At 35.7% G+C, this 23,232-nt stretch overlaps 1 protein-coding gene and 1 long non-coding RNA gene across 2 annotated transcripts; one reads left to right on the forward strand and one right to left on the reverse strand.

The window, feature by feature from the left end:
- Window positions 1–109: 109 nt before the first annotated feature.
- LOC140182648 (uncharacterized) lies at window positions 110–1,889 on the reverse strand. Its single transcript, XR_011878625.1, has 2 exons — window positions 1,457–1,889; window positions 110–322 (listed from the first exon to the last, which is right to left on the reverse strand). It is a non-coding gene; the product is annotated as an uncharacterized lncRNA (long non-coding RNA).
- Window positions 1,890–13,209: 11,320 nt separating this feature from the next.
- LOC112786240 (protein MAIN-LIKE 2-like) lies at window positions 13,210–14,405 on the forward strand. The gene is made up of 4 exons (XM_025829641.1): window positions 13,210–13,452; window positions 13,534–13,820; window positions 13,992–14,079; window positions 14,169–14,405. Exons 1-4 carry the CDS (start codon window positions 13,210–13,212, stop codon window positions 14,403–14,405), a joined length of 855 nt encoding a protein of 284 aa, XP_025685426.1.
- The last annotated feature ends 8,827 nt before the right edge of the window (window positions 14,406–23,232 follow it).

Below are 23,232 nucleotides of genomic sequence, written 5' to 3' on the forward strand. Positions count from 1 at the left end.
TCTTTTATTATCTATTTAATATTGAGCCTTTACGTCAATATTGCGTTTCAGTTTTTAAGAAAATTTCAGAAAATTGATTCTAGTAATTAAAATCATGTAACAAAAGATCTTCAAATAATAATAATCACATAATTATTAATAATAATAGATGCTATACAATTAAATTTAATATAAAACTCAAATACAATACCTAACCCTCTGGATAAAATAAACACCCTGAAACAACAAGGGCGAGGGAACTCTATAAAAACAACAGGAATCACAAGTAAATCTACTAATCGTCTGCAACTTCTTACTGAATCTCCGAATTGAACCTATGTCACTGAAAGAGTGGAAGATTTTGGGGTGAGAACAAACCACACGTTCTCAGTAGGGAATGGAAATGCTGTAAAAGTAATAAATTTAATGCAAATAATTAACTTACTTAGTAAAACTATTTTGTTAAACCTTTGAAAATACTTTTATTTCTACTTTAGATAATTAATTACTTTTCTTTAAATTTCTAAACTCAAAACAGATTTTAACCACAAAATTAATCATACTAACCACCTCTCAGCTACATAATCATTTTTCAACCACAACACCTCACCTCAATACATCCGTGAACTAACAGTAAAAGTAAGGGATTCAAACCAACATACAAACAAGTCAAACAGCACAATCACAGAGAAGTAATACAAGCAAACACAACCAAATACAAATGTGCAAACAACATGACGCATGTCTATTCCTAATGCAGGCCATGAGCTCATGTGTCGGTTGCCTACCCGCTCCCGACATTACCCGAGCACAAGTCCCAGATATGGCTTTCCAGATGCATACAATGTGCTTATAAGTCGTACGGCTAGGCCGCATACAGTGTGACTCTCCAAGTCAATAAGCGTACATCTGGAAAACAGTTCTCAGTGTGTGGGCGTCCCCACTTTACATTTGGCACTAAGGCCCAAACAATATCACATCTGCTCTCCTGTGGCAGACAATCTCTTTAAGTTAATATATCCTTTAAATCCTTGTTCTCTACTCTCCTGTGACAGAGATTCCTTTTCTTGAAAAAAAAACGAGCTCAAAACAACACTTAAAACAAAATCTCTCCTTACAAAATTGAATTTAAAACATTATGTTTTTCTTAATAAATCGAGTTTAAAAATAGAATACACCTTTTCTCAACTAAATAAATCTCAAATAATTTAATTTTCTAAAACCAAATCTTTTAAAATAACTTTTTAAATAAAACCTCAGATTTTATAAAATTTCGGCAGCACTTCCCCTAAAACTCGGGCTTAGCCACCCTTTTCGGGTCCCAACTGAACCATTTTCAACCTCTTTTCAATCATTTCTAATAACTCAAATTCATTATTCATTCATTCCAAACAATCATAAATTATTTACAAATACTCACAAGACTTCCATGGCATTCATAGTTTAAAACAGTTAATTTCAAAATAAAATTCCCTACCTCGATTGTCGAACCCATAAACTAAATGCCTCAAAGAAATCATTTTCTCTCGACTCACACCCAGCGACAGTCGCAACCACAGCTTTATCCACTATCTCCGTATGAAATCAAAATACTCGAAGCTCCGGAGAAGCTTTCTGACCGAGCTGTCGAAGAAGAAAACGTCCGAAATCGTCTGTGCCTCCTAAAACTCCAGTTGGCCGAACTCAAGGGAAAGAGAAGCTACATCATCATCAGCTTCCACCGAACAAAAATAACGTCAACGTGTAGAGGAGGAAGATACGAACACTTTTACCGGATTAGATTCTTGACTGGAATCACGAATTACAAGAAATCGAGCTCGGAAGCTCAAAGAAGTTCACGGTTTCTCTCTTCTCTCTCTCGGTTTTTTCTTTTTTTTCTCTCCAAATGCATGTTCGGTGATGCATGAAGAACAAAACAAAGATATTAATGATGAGTGGTGATTTGTGGTGTTTAGGCATTATAGGTGTCAAAGTTAGAAAAATAAAAGAAACATGTATCATGATGATATAGGTATAAAAGAAACATTAGTAAGAATTATATATATGTACATAGTTAAGCGTGCAAGCCACGTTTTGGCTTTCTTTATCTTAATTCCCTTAAGGCTTCGGCCAAAGGGAAATAAATATATAAATATTATAAATAATAATAATAATAATAATAATAATAATAATAATAATAATAATAATTTTCCTTAAATAAAATAATAAATCACAAATAACTCATTATTTAATTTTCAAAAATTTGGGGTCTTACATCCTACCCCACTTATAAAAATTTTCGTCCTCGAAAATTGCTATAAAATAAAAGAAGTTCACATGGCATATAAGTACCAGGGTAAAAGTACGTTTATAAAGCTGAAGTTACAAGGCAAGATTGATACAAAAGATGACATCGTTCAAATGTGCGATGGTAAAACAAGGTGGCGAAAGATTATAAAACAGGCATGTGGCTAAAACGACACGCTTAACGTCTGCACATTGATCTCTTACTAACTCCAGAGTTTCAACTTCCTATACATCAACCTGACGTATATTCACCATTTCAAAATGTACTTTAACAAGTAGACTATTCGTGAATTTTCTTAACCTCATCAAACACTTCATAACCTAATATTGGTCACAAATATATCTTCCGCAAATTTCTCCACGGGACTCAGAACCCTAAAACGTCTTGTGACGTCGCACGCTTACAAGCTCTACCTTTCGTATTCACAAAACACATCATAAAGAGCTAACGCACCACTTGCTATGTATAACGGTCGCACGTGACATCAAAACAAATATTAAGTCACTAAAAAGATACAAGACCTTAGAGAAAGAACAAGCAACTTGGACAAGGTTCACAAAGATTTTAACGATTCACTTTGATGCATTAAACAAGTCCGAAAATTACGTCAAAGAATATAGGAGTCAAGAAGAAGAGTTTAAATAACACAAGGCAGATATCTAAGAAATTTAAGAGGACATATGTAATTAGGATAAATTGAGAAAGCGGAACAAGGTTGAAAAATAATTAGTTAAATTTTTAAGAAAGAAATCTCGAATAAGAAACTCTCGGCAAATCATGAAAGAATAAATTCGTAACCAAGTAGAATCAAGAAATTAACTCCTAACGTTCCCAAAACCCACGATTCACGTTACCTATTACTTCTATCTCGTCTATGATAATCCATTAGTATTTCCATATACATGAATCATTAGTATTAAGTTGGTCAGACCTAATACCATGAGAGATGCAACGGTCGACTAACAGCATTAGTCAATCATGCATTTCAAACTCAAACTCTTGTAAGTGAGACAAGTCCTACTGCATGACAGACACTTAGAGTATGCAGTAAAGCATAGTCAGTCCATTCCCAAGGCTCTAACAGGGACGAACTGCTCTGATACCATAATGTAACGCCCTAACTTTTAGCACGTCATGACCGTACCAGAAGTGAGGAGTTACTAACCTGTTTTCTTTTATTATCTATTTAATATTGAGCCTTTACGTCAATATTGCGTTTCAGTTTTTAAGAAAATTTCAGAAAATTGATTCTAGTAATTAAAGTCATGTAACAAAAGATCTTCAAATAATAATAATCACATAATTATTAATAATAATAGATGCTATACAATTAAATTTAATATAAAACTCAAATACAATACCTAACCCTCTGGATAAAATAAACACCCTGAAACAACAAGGGCGAGGGAACTCTATAAAAACAACAGGAATCACAAGTAAATCTACTAATCGTCTGCAACTTCTTACTGAATCTCCGAATTGAACCTATGTCACTGAAAGAGTGGAAGATTTTGGGGTGAGAACAAACCACACGTTCTCAGTAGGGAATGGAAATGCCGTAAAAGTAATAAATTTAATGCAAATAATTAACTTACTTAGTAAAACTATTTTGTTAAACCTTTGAAAATACTTTTATTTCTACTTTAGATAATTAATTACTTTTCTTTAAATTTCTAAACTCAAAACAGATTTTAACCACAAAATTAATCATACTAACCACCTCTCAGCTACATAATCATTTTTCAACCACAACACCTCACCTCAATACATCCGTGAACTAACAGTAAAAGTAAGGGATTCAAACCAACATACAAACAAGTCAAACAGCACAATCACAGAGAAGTAATACAAGCAAACACAACCAAATACAAATGTGCAAACAACATGACGCATGTCTATTCCTAATGCAGGCCATGAGCTCATGTGTCGGTTGCCTACCCGCTCCCGACATTACCCGAGCACAAGTCCCAGATATGGCTTTCCAGATGCATACAATGTGCTTATAAGTCGTACGGCTAGGCCGCATACAGTGTGACTCTCCAAGTCAATAAGCGTACATCTGGAAAACAGTTCTCAGTGTGTGGGCGTCCCCACTTTACATTTGGCACTAAGGCCCAAATAATATCACATCTGCTCTCCTGTGGAAGACAATCTCTTTAAGTTAATATATCCTTTAAATCCTTGTTCTCTACTCTCCTGTGGCAGAGATTCCTTTTCTTAAAAAAAAAGAGCTCAAAACAACACTTAAAACAAAATCTCTCCTTACAAAATTGGATTTAAAACATTATGCTTTTCTTAATAAATCGAGTTTAAAAATAGAATACACCTTTTCTCAACTAAATAAATCTCAAATAATTTAATTTTCTAAAACCAAATCTTTTAAAATAACTTTTTAAATAAAACCTCAGATTTTATAAAATTTCGGCAGCACTTTCCCTAAAACTCGGGCTTAGCCACCCTTTTCGGGTCCCAACTGAACCATTTTCAACCTCTTTTCAATCATTTCTAATAACTCAAATTCATCATTCAGTCACTCCAAACAATCATAAATTATTTATAAATACTCACTATACTTCCATGGCATTCATAGTTTAAAACAGTTAATTTCAAAATAAAATCTCCTACCTCAATTGTCGAACCCATAAACTAAACGCCTCAAAGAAATCCTTTTCTCTCGGCTCACACCCAGCAACAGTCGCAACCACAGCTTTATCCACTATCTCCGTACGAAATCAAAATACTCGAAGCTCCGGAGAAGCTTTCTGACCGAGCTGCCGAAGAAGAAAACGTCCGGAATCGTCTGTGCCTCCTAAAACTCCAGTTGGCCGAACTCAATGGAAAGGGAAGCTACGTCATCATCAGCTTCCACCGAACAAAAATAACGTCAATGTGTAGAGGAGGAAGATATGAACACTTTTACCGGATTAGATTTTTGACTGGAATCACGAATTACAAGAAATCGAGCTCGGAAGCTCAAAGAAGTTCACGGTTTCTCTCTTCTCTCTCTCGGTTCTTTCTTTTCTTTCTCTCCAAATGCATGTTCGGTGATGCATGAAGAACAAAACAAAGATATTAATGATGAGTGGTGATTTGTGGTGTTTAGGCATTATAGGTGTCAAAGTTAGAAAAATAAAAGAAACATGTGTCATGATGATATAGGTTTAAAAGAAACATTAGTAAGAATTATATATATGTACATAGTTAAGCATGCAAGCCACGTTTTGGCTTTCTTTATCTTAATTCCCTTAAGGCTTCGGCCAAAGGGAAATAAATATATAAATATTATAAATATATAATAATAATAATAATAATAATAATAATAATAATAATAATAATAATAATAATAATAATAATAATTTTCTTTAAATAAAATAATAAATCACAAATAATTCATTATTTAATTTTTAAAAATTTGGGGTCTTAGAGGGCACATAGAGCACAAATTATGGCAATGAAGGAGAAGGAGTTACAAATTCAAGTGGCAATGAAAGAACAAGAATTACAAACTCAAAGGTATATAAGTACTTTTTTCGTCCCCAACGTCTGGGATCGAAATCAAAATCGTCCCCAACCTTTTTTTCTTATTAAAATCATCCTTAACGTTACAAAACGTTATAAAATTGTTCTTTTTTACTTCAATTTTAGTTTTTTTACCAAATTACTCTTCATTATTAAAAAATTATAAAATAAAATAAATAAAAAAAAATAAAAAAAGAAGAAGAAAAGGGGGTGGGGACTGGGGAGAGAAAGAAAGGGGGGAGGCCGTGAGAAGAAGGGGGGAGGAGGGGGGAGAGAAGGGGGACCACCGCCCTGCCCTGCTGCTTTGCCATCCTGCCGCACCATACCGCACCGCCGCCCTGCCGTCCTGCCGCACAGCACCGCACCATCGCACGATCATCATCATCATCATCATCATCATCTTCTTCTTCTTCTTCTTCTTCTTCTTCTTCTTCTTCTCCATACCGCCGCACCACCGCACTGTCGCCCTGCCGCCCTGCCGTCCTGCCGCACCGCACCGCACCACCATACCACCACTTCTTCTTTTTTTTCTTCTTCTGTGACTGTGAACTGGATTTTTTGAGAAATTTCTGGATTTTTGGTGAAATTTGTTGTGAAACATTGTTGTTGCTAAAATTTGAATTTGGAATATTGTTGTTACTTAATTTGTTGATTATTGTTCAAAGTGCATGTTGCTTAAATTTTCTGTTGATGATGATGATGATGACCATGAAGAGAGCGGCATGAGGAAGGGGGTGGGGGTTACGGTGAGGGGGTGAGGGGGTGAGGAGGTGAGGGAGTGGGGTGAGGGGTGGGGGTTATGGTGAGGGGGCTTCATGGTGGTGGTGGTGGTGGTGGTGGTGTTGGTATTGATGGTGGTTGTGGTGGTATGTTGTTATTGCTGTTGTTTGGTGTTCTTGGTATTGGTGTTGGTTGGTGTTGGTGGTGGTGGTGGTGGTGGTGGTGTTGATGGTGGTTGTGGTGGTAATATTGGTGGCAGTGGAGGTGGTGGGGTGAGGAAGGTAAAGAGGAGAATGATGATGATGAGGGTATTTTGGTCCAAAAATTCGGGAAAGGATAATTTTAAAGCGTTTTTGAACGTTGAGAATGATTTTAATAAGAAAAAAAGGTCGGAGACGGTTTTGATTTCAACCCCAGACCTTGGGGACGAAAAAAGTACTTATCCCTTAAAGAAATGGAGATAAATGCAAAAGAAAGAGAAATGGAAAGGATGGCTAAGGAAAGGAAAAGGAAAATGGATATGCAAATACTTAATGCTAACACGTCTACAATGAGTGAAAAACGACGAGCTCTTCATAGGATTGCATGTGAGAAAATAATCGCGAAGTGGTTTACTTAATAGTTCCTTGTATTCGTAGAGTTACGTAGTATGTTCTTAGTTTTATTGTGTATTACTGGTATGTGATGTAGTCTGTTTTATTCATTTCTGATGTAACTTTTCAAATTAGTCAATATTATTGTGCCGTTATTATTCATGAAAGTGACCGTGAAGTAGCCGTTGCAAAACTATCCGTTAAGTAGCCGTTGTAAAACTAGCCGTTGAGAAGTAGATACTTGTTGCAGACACACTTATAAAATCAACTAGTAATGACTTTGCAAATCCATTTCAACTCTTGTTTCTCACCTCGAAAGAGTACTAAAAATTACATAGAGCAAAGATTATGACTAGAAATTTTGATGATATGTTTAATGAGGTTTTGTATGGCAAAAGAAGACGGCAAGATAACACACTCATAGATAATTGGATCGATGAGTGTTTATTCGAAGATTTAGAAGAAGAAGATATCGATAGAAGCTCTGTCCCAACTCCTCGTAGATGGATCAACAGAGATCGAGAAGCAGGACATGATCGCCTTTTCCAAGATTACTTTGCAGATGAACCGGTGTATAATGCTGACATTTTTCGACGGAGATTTCGAATGAGAAGACATGTGTTCCTTCGGATAGTAGATGCTCTCTCAAACGTCTATCCGTATTTCCAATAGAGGATTTATGCAACTGGAAGAAGAGGCTTGTCACCACTCCAAAAATGCACCGCTGCGATACGGATGTTAGCATATGGCGTAGCAGCTGATGTTGTTGATGATTATGTGCGCATAGGCGAGAGCACTACAATTGAATGCTTGGAAAATTTTGTTGAAGGTGTCACTTTGGTGTTCGAGGATGAATACTTGCAGAAACCAAATCCGAATGATGTACAAATGGCAGAGGGTCGTGGCTTTCCTGGCATGTTGGGTAGTATTGACTGCATGCATTAGCAATGGAAAAATTGTCCAAAGGCATAGAAAGGTATGTACATGAATGGTTATTGTGGGGTTTCAACCATAGTACTTGAGGTTATAGCATCTTCAGACCTTTGGATATGGCATGCATTCTTTAGAGTTTCTGGTTCAAATAACGATATCAATGTGTTGGATCGTTCTCCAGTGTTCGATGATATTCTAAATGACCGAGCTCCGGAGGTAAATTATACTATTAATGGTAATAATTATACTGTGGGATAATATTTATCAGATGATATTTATCCTGAATGGGCCACATTTGTCAAATCAATCTCAAAGCCACAAGGGGAGAAATGCAAGTTATTTGCACAATACCAAGAAGGGCAAAGAAAAGATGTGGAGCGAGCATTCGGAGTATTGCAAGCACGCTTTGCAATTATACATGGTCCAGCTCGCTTTTGGGAAAAGAAGAAGCTTGCCAACATAATGAGAGCTTGTATTATATTGCATAATATGATTGTTGAGGATGAAAGAGACACTTATGTAGGAAATTTTGCTCAATGCTTAGAGTATGATGATGTCGAAAATGGCTTATCACAACCTCAGCTGGGAGAGGAAGATTTTGCACCATACCATCAATTTCTCCAAAGAAATGCCTAACTTCGAAATAGACAGCAGCATAGACAATTGAAAGAGGACTTGATTGAACACATATGGCAATTTCATAATGCTTATCGTCAATTATAGAGCTTAATTATGTTTTTCTTTGTATTAAGTAATTTTACAAATTAGTGTAATCCCGAATCATATATTGTGTATTATTGTTATATATGAATTTATTTAATATTAATATCTTTTAATAGTAAATTATTTTTAAATTTATAAATTTAAATAATATTATTGAAAAATTAATTACATTAAGTATTTTAATTAATTAATTAAGTGGGACCACAACAGGGACTAAAGTTAGTTCCTCCTAATGGAGAAGAGAGAGATGCTTTGAGTTCCTATTTACTGTTTATGACGCAAAAACTGATGTGGAGTTACTTTTTATGATACGTGGGCCATAAATAGGGATTGGGATGAGTTCTCTACTGGAGATGGTCTTAGCACCTCATGATCGTACTAAAGGCTTAGGTGTTACTTACCTTTAACCCTTTTTATTTTATACTATATTATTTCATATTGAGCCTTCGCGAATACGAATCGGAATTTTAATCAAGAAAACGAAAAGTCTTTACTTTTAATCACTTAGGCAAAATGATACATATACCTACATAATCACCTAGTATTATATACAGACATATACCAAGATTTTTAAATACAAGTCCTATCCCTCTAAAAATCAAAAACAATAAATGGCGAGGGGAAAATCCAAGGCAAAACCAAATACATAAGATACGTATACATATGTACATAAAGCTCCGTAGTTCAGTCGCGGCTCCACACGAAGGATTTCCGGGCCTGTCACTGAAACAGAAGATCTGTAGGGGGTGAGAACATCGTCCTCGCATGTTCTCAGTAGGGATAGCGAATGCCGTAAAAATATATAGAATAATATATAAATAATTAACTCATAACCCAAAAACAGTTTTCTTTATTAAACCCTTGAAATCCTTCTTAAGTCTTACCTAAAATCGTGTAAAACTCTTTTTTTAAATCACATTACTTAAACAAAATCTCCATCACATTAACAATTCCTCATCTCTTAACAACATTCCTCAATTATCGCAATATCTAAATAAGCTAGCATCGCAAATAATATACCTAAATCCAATCTACAAACATCAGCTTCCACCACATTATTAAGTACACAGCACAAGTAAAATGTCCAATCAAACATACAAGCAAGTCACCAAGACAACAGCACAATCACAAATTAACAAGATAAACAACCACAATCAAATGCAAATACGCAAACAATATGATGCATGCCTTTCCTATGCAGGCCATGAGCTCACGCGTTGGTTGTCTACCCGCAACCCGACGTTAGTCGGAGCGAACCCCGAATATGGTTTCTTACCGTGTCAGTCAAGCACAATTATCATCATGGACGAACCCGTGTCAGTTAGGATATTTTGGCATCATGGTAGAAACGGGCTATCAGTTAGGCGAACATTCCTGCATTAGCAATCTTAGGCTATCAGTTAGGCGGGCACTTTCGCATTACCAACCGTAGGCTATCAGTCAGGTGGACAATTCCGCATTAGCAACCTTAGGCTATTAGTTAGGCGGGCACTTTCGCATTAGCACTTTGGCACAAGACCTATTTAACATACACTTTTCAAGTATCTATCTTATTCATTCTTTCTCATTCTTTTCCTCTTAAGTATCTATTTCCTTCATTAGTTCTCATTTCCTTTCTTTTTATTATGCCTCCACATCATCAATTACATACCCACACCTCTGCATCACCTACATTCTTAAACATACCTCCGCATCACTGCTTAATTACAATTTATACATACATCCGCATCACCAAATAATCAATTACACATCCGCATCACCACCTATTCACTTATCTATCATAACCTTAAATCGATTAGTTTCTAAATAACCAAACTTCGTAACGTTTAATAAAAATTCTTTTTCTTAATAAATCGAACTCAAATTATAACTTAAAACAAAAATATTTTTTCAATAGATTAAACTTAAAACATAGTAATTTTCTTGATAATTCAAAAATCAACTATTATGAACCCTAAATCCAGTTTTCTTTTAAATAATACTTTAAGCAAAGTTTCGGTGTTTTGCAAAAACTTCTGCAATATTTTCTCTAAAATTCAGGTTTTGCCACCCTTCAAGGGTCCCAACCTAACCACCTTTCAAACCCTTTTCAAAACATTCCCAAGTAACAAATGATTTTCAATAATCACACCGTTCAAAATATTAAATAAGTTTTCAATAATCAAATCATTTTCTTTAAAACTACGCTTCTTCTATTTCAATAAAATTCATCTCCCTTTCAATTTTTTTGCTATTAAAACCAAAGAAAAAAATTCGCACGTTCATTCAAACTTTACAAAACCTTCTGACCATGTTCTTTTCACATTCATCATTAACCAAAATCACTTTTTCGTTTGTTTTTACAAAAACTCAGACGGAACCTCCCCTTAAGACTCGACTTCACCACCCTTATGGGCTCCCTCACTTCCATAACTTCTCAACAGTTTACCAGCCTTCTATCAGCACTTTTCAAACATAAGATTCTCAATAAACGACATATGATTCCAATCCTTGTAAAATCATTTATAAACTCTCAAAATTACTACTTCTAATTAAGAAATCAATTTTCATTCACTCTTATAACCAAAAATTCAGTCACAAACACAGCCAATCATTTACAACCAAAAATCCAAACTCAATAATATTATAATTACTAACATATTTGTAATTATTTACTATACTTTTGGGCATCCTTAAATTGAAAACTGTTAATTTTAAAAATAAACCCTTACCTCCATGTGAAATCAAAATTAACAAAAGTTCTGGAAAAGCTTTCTGACCGAGCTGTTGAAGAGAAAAGCGTCGTGAAATTGTCTGTGCCTCCTAAAATTCCAATTGGCCGAACTCAAGGAGAAGAGGAACTACATCACCATGAGCTTCTACCGAACAAAAGTAACACCAGCGTATAAAGAAGAAAGATACGAATACTTTTATCGTATTAAATTTTTTATTGGAGTTATGGATCACAAGAAATCATAGCCAAAAAGTTGGAGGTTTTCACCGTTTCTCTCCCTCACTTGGTCACTTCTCTTTTCCTTATTTCCTTTCTTTTGATTCGATGACAAAGTAAGAAGGAAATAAAGCATAAGGTGATATTAATGATGATGATGATGGTGTTTAATGAAAACAAAGAACATGTGTCATGTTAGCATATATATATATATATATAAAAGCCACGTTTGGCTTTTTTTTATTTCCTTAATGGTTCCTGTAACTAATAATAATAATAAGAAGAATAATAATAATAATAATAAGGACAAATCATATAACTAAGCCAATGGGAGCAAAATATTACATAAATCAGTCAAACCAAAAGATAGTTCATCAATCAACCAAATCACATTTTTATGTAGTTCGAACTAGGTCAATTCGAACTAGAAATACATGTAATTCGAATCACCTTGATTCGAATTACACTTTTGCACGAAACCCCAAGTAGTTCAAATCTGGTTGATTCGAATTACTCACTTTTTGCCTCTAGCAGTAATTTGAATGGGGTTGATTCGAATTATACTAGATTCGGTTATAAAAGGAGTTCGAACCCACCTTATTCGAATCACTTTTCCATTCTCAAATCCCACCAGATCCCAGAGAAAGTGACCCAGATTCGCTCCGACAAAGGCTCGAGCAGGATACTAAGCCGATGGGAGACGATCCAGAAAGACTATATCGTTTGGATGGAGTTGCTCATATTGCTGGGGTCATCAACGACGAGGTTAGTAGTTAGAAAATTTTTTTCTGGTATATTTTAGTGGTTTTGGCTGTGGTTTATGTGAGTGGTTTTGCATGTGGTTTATGTGAGTGGTTTTGCATGTGGTTTATTTTAGTGATTTTGCTTTTGGTTTTGTTGGTAGTTTATGTTAGTGGTTTATGACTGCGGTATTGTTAGTGGTTTATTATAGTGGTTTTGTTTGCGGTTTTGTTTGCAGTTTTATTGGTGGTTTATGTTAGAGGTTTATGTTAGTGGTATTCGAAGTGGTTTTGTTAGTGGTTTTGCATGTGGTTTATGTTTAGGGTTTAGGGTTTGGTTTTTATTAATGATTTTGCATGTTGGTTATGTTAGTGATTTTGCATGTGGTTCATTTTAGTGGTTTTGTTTGTGGTTTACTTGGTGGTTTATGTTACTGGTTTTGATAGTGGTTTCGAAAGTGGTTTATGTTAGTGGTTTAGGCCTGTGGTTTTCGAAGTGGTTTATGCTAGTAGTTTTGCACGTGGTTTATGTTAGTGGTTTATGCATGCGGTTTTGCAAGTGGTTTATGCTAGTGGTTTTGCATGTGGTTTTTGTTAGTGGTTTATGTTAGTTTTTTCTGTTAGTGGTTTATGTTCGTGGTTTATATTGTTAGTGGTTTCTGTTAGTGGTTTTGTAAGTGGTTGTAATTGTGCGGTCCAATTTATGTGCAGCCCCAGTGATGCATCTCGAGTATTCGGCGGCAGCAGGGCATGCGACTCGACGAGAGGTACGTTCCGTACCTGCAGATGGCCGGATTATACCATCTTGCAAGGTTGAATGATAGATGGTTCAGATTGGATGAGCCTCTTATTAGTGCTTTCGTCGAGCGGTGGCGTCCGGAGACGCACACATTCCACATGTCATTCGGGGAGTACACGATCATACTACAGGACGTGGCGTACCAGCTGGGCTTGCCGGTCGACGGACGTTATGTCAGTGGTTGCTTGACGGATTTCCAGATATACATCCAGGGTGGCCGTCCAGCCTGGGTGTAGTTCTAGGAGTTGCTTGGTGTGTTACCTCCTGCGAACCAAATTCAGAAGTTCGCAGTGAACTGCAGCTGGTTCCAGGAGACTTTTGGAGAGTGCCCCGAGGGAGCTGACATGGAGACAGTAAGGCGCTATGCTCGTGCCTATATCATGATGCTGTTGGGCACTCAGTTGTTTGCCGACAAGTCCGACAAACGTATTCATATCAGATGGCTACCCTACGTGGCTAGGCTTGAGGAGATGGGTGCCTACAGCTGGGGGGTCGGCAGCACTAGCATGGTTGTACCGCTGCATGTGCCAAGTGGCCAACAGACATGTGGTGAAGTTAGCTGGCCCGTTACAGTTACTTCAGTCTTGGATCTTTTGCGGTTTCCTGGGTTTAGACCTACTGGTATGACACGTTCAGCTGGCCTTTGGCCTCGAGGTACTGTTGTAGGACTTTTCTATTCTGAGTTAAATTATTTAATTCCATGTCCGCTTATAATGTTATACCGTTTTGTCATACTTTTATTTTGTTATAACACTGATGTGAGTTGCAGGTGGTCAGATCACAATCCTTCCGGTAGCGAGAAGGGACCTCGAGTTCAGATGTGGAGGATGAGGATAGACCTCTTACAAGCCACGGATGTGAGTATACTAATCGCTTAATTTAACTTAATGAACCTTTCATAGTTCACATCACGATATGGACTAACATTGTTGATATATTTCTGCAGTTTATCTGGATGCCGTATAACTCTCCCGACGTCCTTCAAGTTGTGCATCCTGAGGTGTTGGAGCCTCGTCATATGGCGTTATGGCGGTGTGTGACGTTGTTGATTTATTTTGCTGCGATAGAGTGGCATCAGATTGACCGGGTGTTACTGCAGTTCGGCGGAGTACAGCCCTGTCCCCAGCCCGCCCTGAACATCGACTTCTTGATGTCGAAGGATGGGAGAGGCGGTGGTCGTTAGTTCTCGTACAGTTTGCAGTTCTGGCATCTTCATTGGGAGATCCGTGCGGATCACGTGCTCCGGTTTGATGTTGTCACAGACCCGGGTCCCTCACATGACTTCCTGGACTAGTGGCGTCAGCATGGAAAGAGGTTCTTGTCACCAGAGATGTACCTGGGGGATCCAAGAGCCCTGCCTATTCCTGTTGAGGTGACACAGAGGGGTGTCGGACGAGTTCCTGAGATGGACCGTGTGGACGACGTTCCGGATAAGCGGTGGGTTGAGCGGAGAGCTCGTGTCGGGACCCGACGGAGCCAGCGTGAGTGGAGTTGGCTGGACCAGGCTATGGAGGAGGGTGACGCGGGGGGTAGGGGTGGAGGTAGACGACGAGGGCATGGAGGCCGGCACAGAGAGCCTGCTGCAGTGGACGCTCACGGTGATCATGGTAACGATGACGACGATGGTGATCAGCGTGGGCCTGGTGGGAGACTCACTGTAGGTCATGCTGGTGTAAGGGGGTTTTGGTGCTCATCATGGAGGTTACGGTGGAGAGTGGTACGGTTCCGGTATGGGAGTTGGTTCGACCCATCGTGACGGTGGACTTGGATCAGGGTCGCTCGGCGATTACTTCGTTGGTGTCCCCACTGACGACCACACACTTCAGGAGAGTCAGCCATGGGTTAGTCCGGGGACGCTATTTTCAGACTTGCTGGCCAGTGATGGTCTCGATGCGGATTTTGGCGGGTCACACTTCCTAGATGAAATCAGTGCTATTATGCATGAGGATGATGCCGCACGTCGGCGGGGTCAGATGACGGGGACACAGGCACCATTAGATGTCGATCTGAACAAGCCTCCTACCGTGCCTGCTCCTGACTATTTTGCATTGGGTGGTATCCCTCCTTCCGCCTATACTGCTGGGTCACATTCAGTTGTCGGATTGTCTAGGGCACCCATCCGTGGAGAGTCAGCTCCTTCAGGGTCTTCCTCACGACCGTTGCCAGTCCAGCCTAGGCCACCTGCACAGGCAGACCCGGATGATGACATCGAGGACGAGGAGCCGCTCATCCGGAGAGGCAATAGGACACGGGTTCCCCGTCGTTACAACATTTAACATTCTTGTCCAATTCACGTTCCAGCACTTTTATTTTTGAATTCAAAGTCCTTTGATTTAATCGAAGGCATTTTATTGCTTTATTTAAATTCAATGCAAATTATTTCAAATTCAGTCAATTTATTTTCGAAGTCTTTATTTATATTTTCAGATTTTCTTAAATCTTGTCTAATTAAAGGGTCTTTAATGTACTTTTAGAAAACTGGTACTTGTAGAGAGGAGTAGGTTTTGCTCCCAAACCATTAGATATTGAACCACCATCAATTTGCTAAAAATCGACAAAACATAGGGTTTTCTCTATCAGGAAAAAAGAAAATTTGAAGGAACAAGAACAAAGCTGCAAAGAAAATTGTGTTATTAATTTTAAAAAGTACGATTATTTTTTTTGTGTTTAATAAATAAAAAAATTATGTATTGGTATTTTAAGGGTAATTTAGATTGATAAAATAAATGAAGTTTAAAATTATACAAATGTTCTAAATTTAAGGTTGTGAAAATTAAACTAATTAATGAATTGGTAGAGTGATTAGTTCAATAGTTTAATGGTCTAATCAGAATTCAGATAAAATTCAATCGGTTTAATTAAATATAAAATAAAATTATTAAAAATTTAATATATGTAACTATTGATCATTGTCTAGTTATTCCATTTTCAAAAATAAAATTTCTAATTAGCAACAATCACAAACACAAACTTACATAAATTAAATAAACCAACAACTAAGTATGGATTATTAAATATAGATTTACACCACATGCAGCATCAAAACACAAAAGCAACAATTGCATCTAGCATCAGGAGTTTAGAAGACAAACTCATAAGTCAAAATCCATACAATTAGAAATAAAATCAACAATCAATAAAATTAACAAGGTACCATCAACAATCAACAAAATTATTTCAAAAGAATTAACCAAGGTTGCAAAAATTGGACCGGTCAATAAACCGGTGAGGTCACTGGTTCAATAGTTTTTTAGTTCGATCGGGGTTCAATTGGTTTAATTAAATATTAAATAAAATTATTAAAAAACCTAAAAAAGTAAAAATAATTTTAAATATATAAATTCAATAACTTCTAACTTAATAAAATTTAAAATTTCACATAATAAATTATCCATAACTTAATATTAGAGGTTCACAAACAACTTCAGACATCAAAGTTTATAAAACAACTTCATATATCATTAAGGAAGAGAAATATAGTGATACTAAGAATTTGAAAAGTGCCACGTTCAACTCTTAAGTAGCAAGTTTAAAACCAGAACAATTTCTAGAAATTTGGGCAACAAGTAGCAGCAAAATATAAGCACATGAATCCAAAAATTGCAATTAACATAAGAAAAGCATGGATTGCATGTACAGAGGTAGCATCAAACTTAATTTCACAAGTACAATTCAGCAGGGCAGCAGGTAGAATCAGGTCACATGAAACAGAAACAGCACAACAATGATCACACCAACATCATTCAGCAAACAAGCAGTATTAAGCCATGTTGGATAATCAAGAACGGAGCAATTATCAGGCCTAGAATCCTCTAACCACAACCTAACTACCTAACAGCATATATATCTATCTATCCTAACAAACAGAATTAATCAGCAATCTAACTAAAATTAACAACAGAATTAATAAAAGAAAGTAAAGAAACAGAGCAGGAAGCAGGGATGAGGCAGGGGACCTGGAATATAGCAGAGACAGACTGGGAAATGGAAAGGGGAAGAAGAGCAGAAGTAGTGCCACCCAGAGTTGGTGGTGGCCGGCTGAGCTCACGGCGGCGCAGAGAGCGGTGCAAGCGGCGGCGCAGAGAGCGGTACGAGCGGCGGAACGATGCAGGGCAGAGAGATTCAGCTTCTCTTTGTGGCAGTGACAAGAGCTGAGGGGCAGGGGGCAGAAACGTTCGACGGGAAGAGGAGAGGCGAGAAGAGAAGAGGGAAAGTAAGAATGGTGGTCAGCTTGCTGGACGGTGGGTCGCCGGACGGAGAGCACGGAGAGAGAGGATCGGTGAGAGGCGGTGAGAAGAGGGAAGAAAATTAGGTAGAGAGGGAGGTGATTAATTTAGGGTTCAGCAGCTTCGTTTAGTTTAGCCTTTCTTTCTTTTTTTTTTAAAGAGACAAAACGACGCATTTTAGGGGTATTACTTTCAAACCAAAAACCCGCTAAAAAACCAGACGATTTTGTCGGTTCACCGATTAACCGCCGGTTCGACTGGTTTTTTCACCGATTTTTTGTCAAACGGTTTCTGGCCTTATCTAGATCGGCTAGGTGACCGGTTTTCAGTTATTCCAATTGAACCGGCCAGTCCGATTCGATTTTCAGAACCATAGAATTAACTCAAAATTAGAAGAACAGTGGACTTGAACAAAATCATCAAATAAAGGTGAGAGCAGGGTTGCTACCGTGAGTAAGCAACCGTCAGAGGATGAAGTTCAAAGCAAGATCCCTACTGTGAATAAGTGAGCAGTGGAACAGAAGTGACAGCTTGGAAAATTTTTAGTTTTAACTCTTATGCCACCTTAGAAGGCTATATTTTATAATAACTTTTTCAACATCAAAAGTTTCGATAATGATTCTTTATATGCTAACGAGTTAAATGATGATTTTTAAAAAAAATTTCAAAATCGTTTATTTTTTAAAAATTCATAAGTTTGTAAAAATGTAGATTTTCTGAAATTTAAAGTAAAACACAAAATTTGAATTTTTGTTCTTATTTGTTTTGATTTTTTAATATATGGGAGTATTTCCTATAAATTTAATAAAGTTAATTTTAGTAAAGTTAATTTTATAGAAAGGAAAAAATACAAAATAATAAAAGAAGAAAAATACTCATACGTAATAACCATCAAACTTTGATGGTGAAGAAAGAGGTCCTCATATTACGGGTGATTTACATGACAGAAGTTCGCTTATAAATTTAAAAATTTCTCATTTTATTTGCAATCAATTCATCCAACAAAAAAAATTGTAATCTCGTATATTCTTTGAGAGATTTTCTCTTATATGTAGAGATAGGTGTATTATCCTTTTATCAAGAGAGAGTATTATTATAATTTCCTTGCAATAGAGAGAAATTGTAATTCTCAAATAAATTTATTTTATACAAATTTTTTAATTTTCATCTATATATTTTGTTACTTTATTTGTCTAGTACCTAACAGTGGTATCAAAGTCAAAGGTTTCCGATCAATAATTTTTTTTCTTTTGCTGTGAGTTACCGTCTAAAAAAATAGCAGCAAAGTATGAGATTCTAAAATTTAGTAGGAGTAAATTTTTCTTATGGAAATTGAAAATAAAGACAATTTTGAGAAAAGACAATTGCGTGGCAGTAATTGAAAGTAGACTCATTGGGATTACAGATGAAAATAGAAAAAGATGGATGAAAAATGCCATTGCAAACTTAAACTCGACACTAGGTGATTCATTATTGTCAAGGATAGCAAAGAAAAAGGCAGCAAAAAAAATTTGGGATGTTCTCACCAAATTATATGAAATCAAGTCATTTTACAGCAAGATATTTTTAAAGAGAAGACTTTATACTTTTGAATAAGTGAATTAACATTGGCAACAGATCATATCAACAATCTAAATACGCTATTTTTTTCACTCTCATTGTTAGATTACAACATAACAGAAAACGAACGTGTAAAACTTCTACTTCAAAGTTTACCAGATTCATATGATCAACTCATTGTTAACTTAACCAATAATATTTTGACAGGCTATCTTTTCTTTGATGATATGGTTGTTGCAATTCTTGAAGAAGAATCTAGGAGCAAGAATAAGAAAGATAGATCAGAGAGTTCAAAGTAAGTAAAGGCGCTGTTGATGACGAAAGAGATCAATGAAGTGTGGTTTCAGTGAGAACCAAAATAGACCAAAGTCACAAGAAAAGAAGCAATTCAAATGCTATCATTATGGTAAGAGATGACACTTCAAAAAAGATTGTTGGAACAATAAAAGTATAGAAAAGGTTTCAGAAGAATCAAGTTCTCAAGGATGTGTTGCGAGTACCTCTGATGATGGAGAAATCTTGAATGGTGAAACAATTGGTTCTAAAGGCAGCAAACAACTTACTAATGTTTGGATTGTTAATTTAGGAGCAACCTGACACATGACTCCTCATCATGAATGCTTTTGTACATATGAACAAGTCGTCGAAGGATCTGTGTTCATGGGAAACGATCATGCCTTAGAAATTGTTGGAATAGATACTGTCAAAATAAAAATATTTGATGGTTCTATTCGTTCACTTCAAGGAATAAGACACGTGAAAGACTTAAAGAAGAATTTGTTGTCGATTGAACAATTGGATGAACTTGGTTGCAAGACCCATATTGAAGGTGGGATCTTGAAAATTGTTAAAGGTACTCTTGTGATAATATAAACAGAAAAAATTACAACAAATCTAGGCGTGCTTATGGGAGATACTTTGCAAGAGGTAGATGTATCAGTTGCTTCAGTAAGCTAAAAAGAAATTACAATAACATGGCATTGCAAACTAGGGCACATGTCAGAACGAGACTTGAAAATTCTTGTGGAACATAATCTCATTCCTGGGTTCAAATTGGTAAACTTGCCATTTTTTAAGCATTGCTTTACAAGCAAGCAACATAGATTGACATTTGATAGATCAACTGCTCGGAACAAGTACATATTGGAGTTGATTCATTCTGATGTATGAAAATTGTCGAAAATGTCTCTAGGAGGAACAAAATTAGTAAAGCTAATTTTTGAGAGTTTTTTTTTCTATATATAGAAAGAGGTATATTCTCCTTTTATCAAGAGAGAATTATTGTAATTTTTCTGTGATAAAGAGAAATTGTAATTCCCAAAAAAAGTTATTTTATACAAATTTTTAATTTTTCATCTATATATTTACTGCGTCATGTGTCTTCTACCTAATATTTTTTTATTAACATTTATATATATTTTAAAGTTAATAAAGAATAAATAATTTGTACAATGACTAAATCGAATTACTGTAGATAAGTAGTAAATAAAATCAAACTAATTTGATTTATATGTAAATAATGTATTTGATTTAATTTATACAAAAATATTTAAGACAAAACGTGTAATCATTATAAATTTAAGATATTTGTATAATTTATTTTATTTATTTTATCAACATAAATTATCCTATTTTTAGTTTTGAAAAATTAAAAGTAGTCTTACTTTTTAAAGTTGAAAATTGTAATATTAAATATATACATTGACCAAATATAATTTTTATAACCTGTGTTTATTAAAAATCGTTTTTACTTTAATAATCATGCTATGTATACTGAAATTATTAATTATCTGTATAAAAGATATATTGGGATACAAAATATATATTAAAAATAAATTAAATAAAATATATTTATATATAAATATATAATAATTAATTTAATAATTATTTTTAATATTTACTTAGCTACTTTTATAAAACCAAAACTATAGCTGATTGTATAATTTTTTAAATTATCTTTAAACATTTAATAAATTCAAAACTTTACAAAACCAAATATTCTTAATACTATCTTTTTATTTCAAATTAGCGTCTTTTTTATTTTATTTTATTTTAATTACAGATTAAGTATTATTTTTTAATTTTAATATTAATCAATTTTTATTATCTATTATATTTTTTAGTGTTAAAAAAGAAAAAATGAGATGAATAAAATTAAAGAATTAATAAAATATTTAAAATATTTTAATATGAAAGGGACGGAGTAATATCGTTGATTAATATATAAAAAATTTAACGAAAATATAGTGGAACAAAATGAAGTGTGGACAATTAAAAATGATGACAATTTAGACGCAATAAAACCACTCAAAATTAAGAGGTGTGATCGGAGGCTTCCTTGGAGGGAACATGTAGGCCCCATCAATACCGAAATGGGAAAAGCCTTGCGGTAGTTGCCACACAGTCAAAACATCGTCATTCCTTCACCCTCTCTGGCCTCTTCCATCAATCATGCACACACGCCACACTCTTGCACTTTTCAAATTTTGATTATAAAATACAATTTGTATTCTAAAAATAGCCGGTATGTACCATATTTTTTTATATTTTTATATATAATTTATATAAATTATTAATTTAATAATTAACTTTTATATGAATTTAATATACAGACTAAAGATTAACTTAATATAAATCTAAGTTTTATTTAAAAATTTATTATTGATTAATATATTATTATATTCATATTATTGTGTTTAAATTTATAATCATTTATATTTATTTTGTCAATAATGCTCTACATTCATATAAAAAATTTAACTAAGTCATTCAATCACTTTTTTTATTAACATGGTGCTCTGTTGCTAGGGTTTTCAAAAGTTTTGTTAGAGTCTGCAGAAAATCATTATTTTGCTAGTCAAAATCTCTAATGTTAACGATAATCACAATGGCAGCGCCTGCCGCCTCACATGAAACGGTTTAAGGAAAAATTGAATTCGAAGAGGAACAAATTATAGTTTTTGCAGATGAGGACATCAAAGAAGGATTAGATGCATGTACTAAAAGTTTGATCGGAAGATTACTGGCGGACAAATCATTCAATGCAGGAACATTAGAGGCTGCTCTAAACACAATATGGAGACAACTAGAAGGCTATCGCGATTTAGATCACGGAGGTAACAAATTTCAGTTTTTCTTCAATGATGAAATCGAATTGCTCAGGGTGGAGAAAGGGACTCCTTGGCTATTCAAGAACTATATTCTAAATCTGAAAAGCTAGGAGGAAGATTCATTGATTAATAATGCAGAATTCTCTCATGTCCCTATATGAATAAACTGTCGGGTTTACCGGAGTAATGTAAAACCAAAGCATTGAAAAAAAGGGTGAGAGAGACACTGAAAAAGGTGATGGATGCTGCTGTATTCTCTATAAAAGAAAAGGAGGAGAGGATTTTAAAATTTCAAATCCTCCTAGACATCACAAAACCATTGAAGAGGAAGCTGAGAATCTCGGGAAGCAACAATAAAATTATTGACCTGCAACTCAAGTACGAGAAGATTGGTAATTTTTGTTATTGTTGTGGGTGCATCGGGCATGAGATCAAGGCATGCTCAAAAAACCTTGCGAATATAGCACAAGGAGAAGAAGAAGAAGCGGAATGGGGAGCATGGCTAAGGGCAGACCAATTCAGTAGGCGAGTGGAGGATCAAAAAGAAAATACCAATCCAAACCAACCCAATGCTGTGCAGGGAGATAGAAATAAACAGAAAAAATCAACCTCGATTAACCTGATCAGAGAATTTGCAAGTCTCTCTGTTCAGGACCGAAGCTAACAGAATAAATAAGATGATCAAGAGGTGCAAAGTGGCCAAAAAATGTTAATAATGGAAGGGTATAAGGGGAAAGATAAAAAATGGGTGATGTAGGAGACAAGGACAGCAACATAGTGGCACACTCAATAGAGCCAACTCTACCCAAACCAGGTGACCGATGCTTCACCTTCAATGCAACAGGAGGTAATGGGGGGGGGAGGAGAAGAGAGTAGGAAATGAAACCTGAAGCAAATAGATAGGAAAAAACACAGTTTTCAAACTGTTGCAGGTATTAAGAGGAGACCTGGAGGATCAGGGGAGAGTATATGTGTTAAAAAATTTTGTCAGGAGGAAGGAGAAGAGCTGAATAAGGGAAAGGGTGCCACCCAAAAATTGGCACCCACGGAGGGATGAAAATGATGATGCGAAATTGTCAGAGTTTGGGGAAACCCCTGCCAGTTCACAACATCA

This window comes from Arachis hypogaea, chromosome 20 (genome assembly GCF_003086295.3).
Source record: "Arachis hypogaea cultivar Tifrunner chromosome 20, arahy.Tifrunner.gnm2.J5K5, whole genome shotgun sequence".
Taxonomy (NCBI): Eukaryota; Viridiplantae; Streptophyta; class Magnoliopsida; order Fabales; family Fabaceae; genus Arachis; species Arachis hypogaea.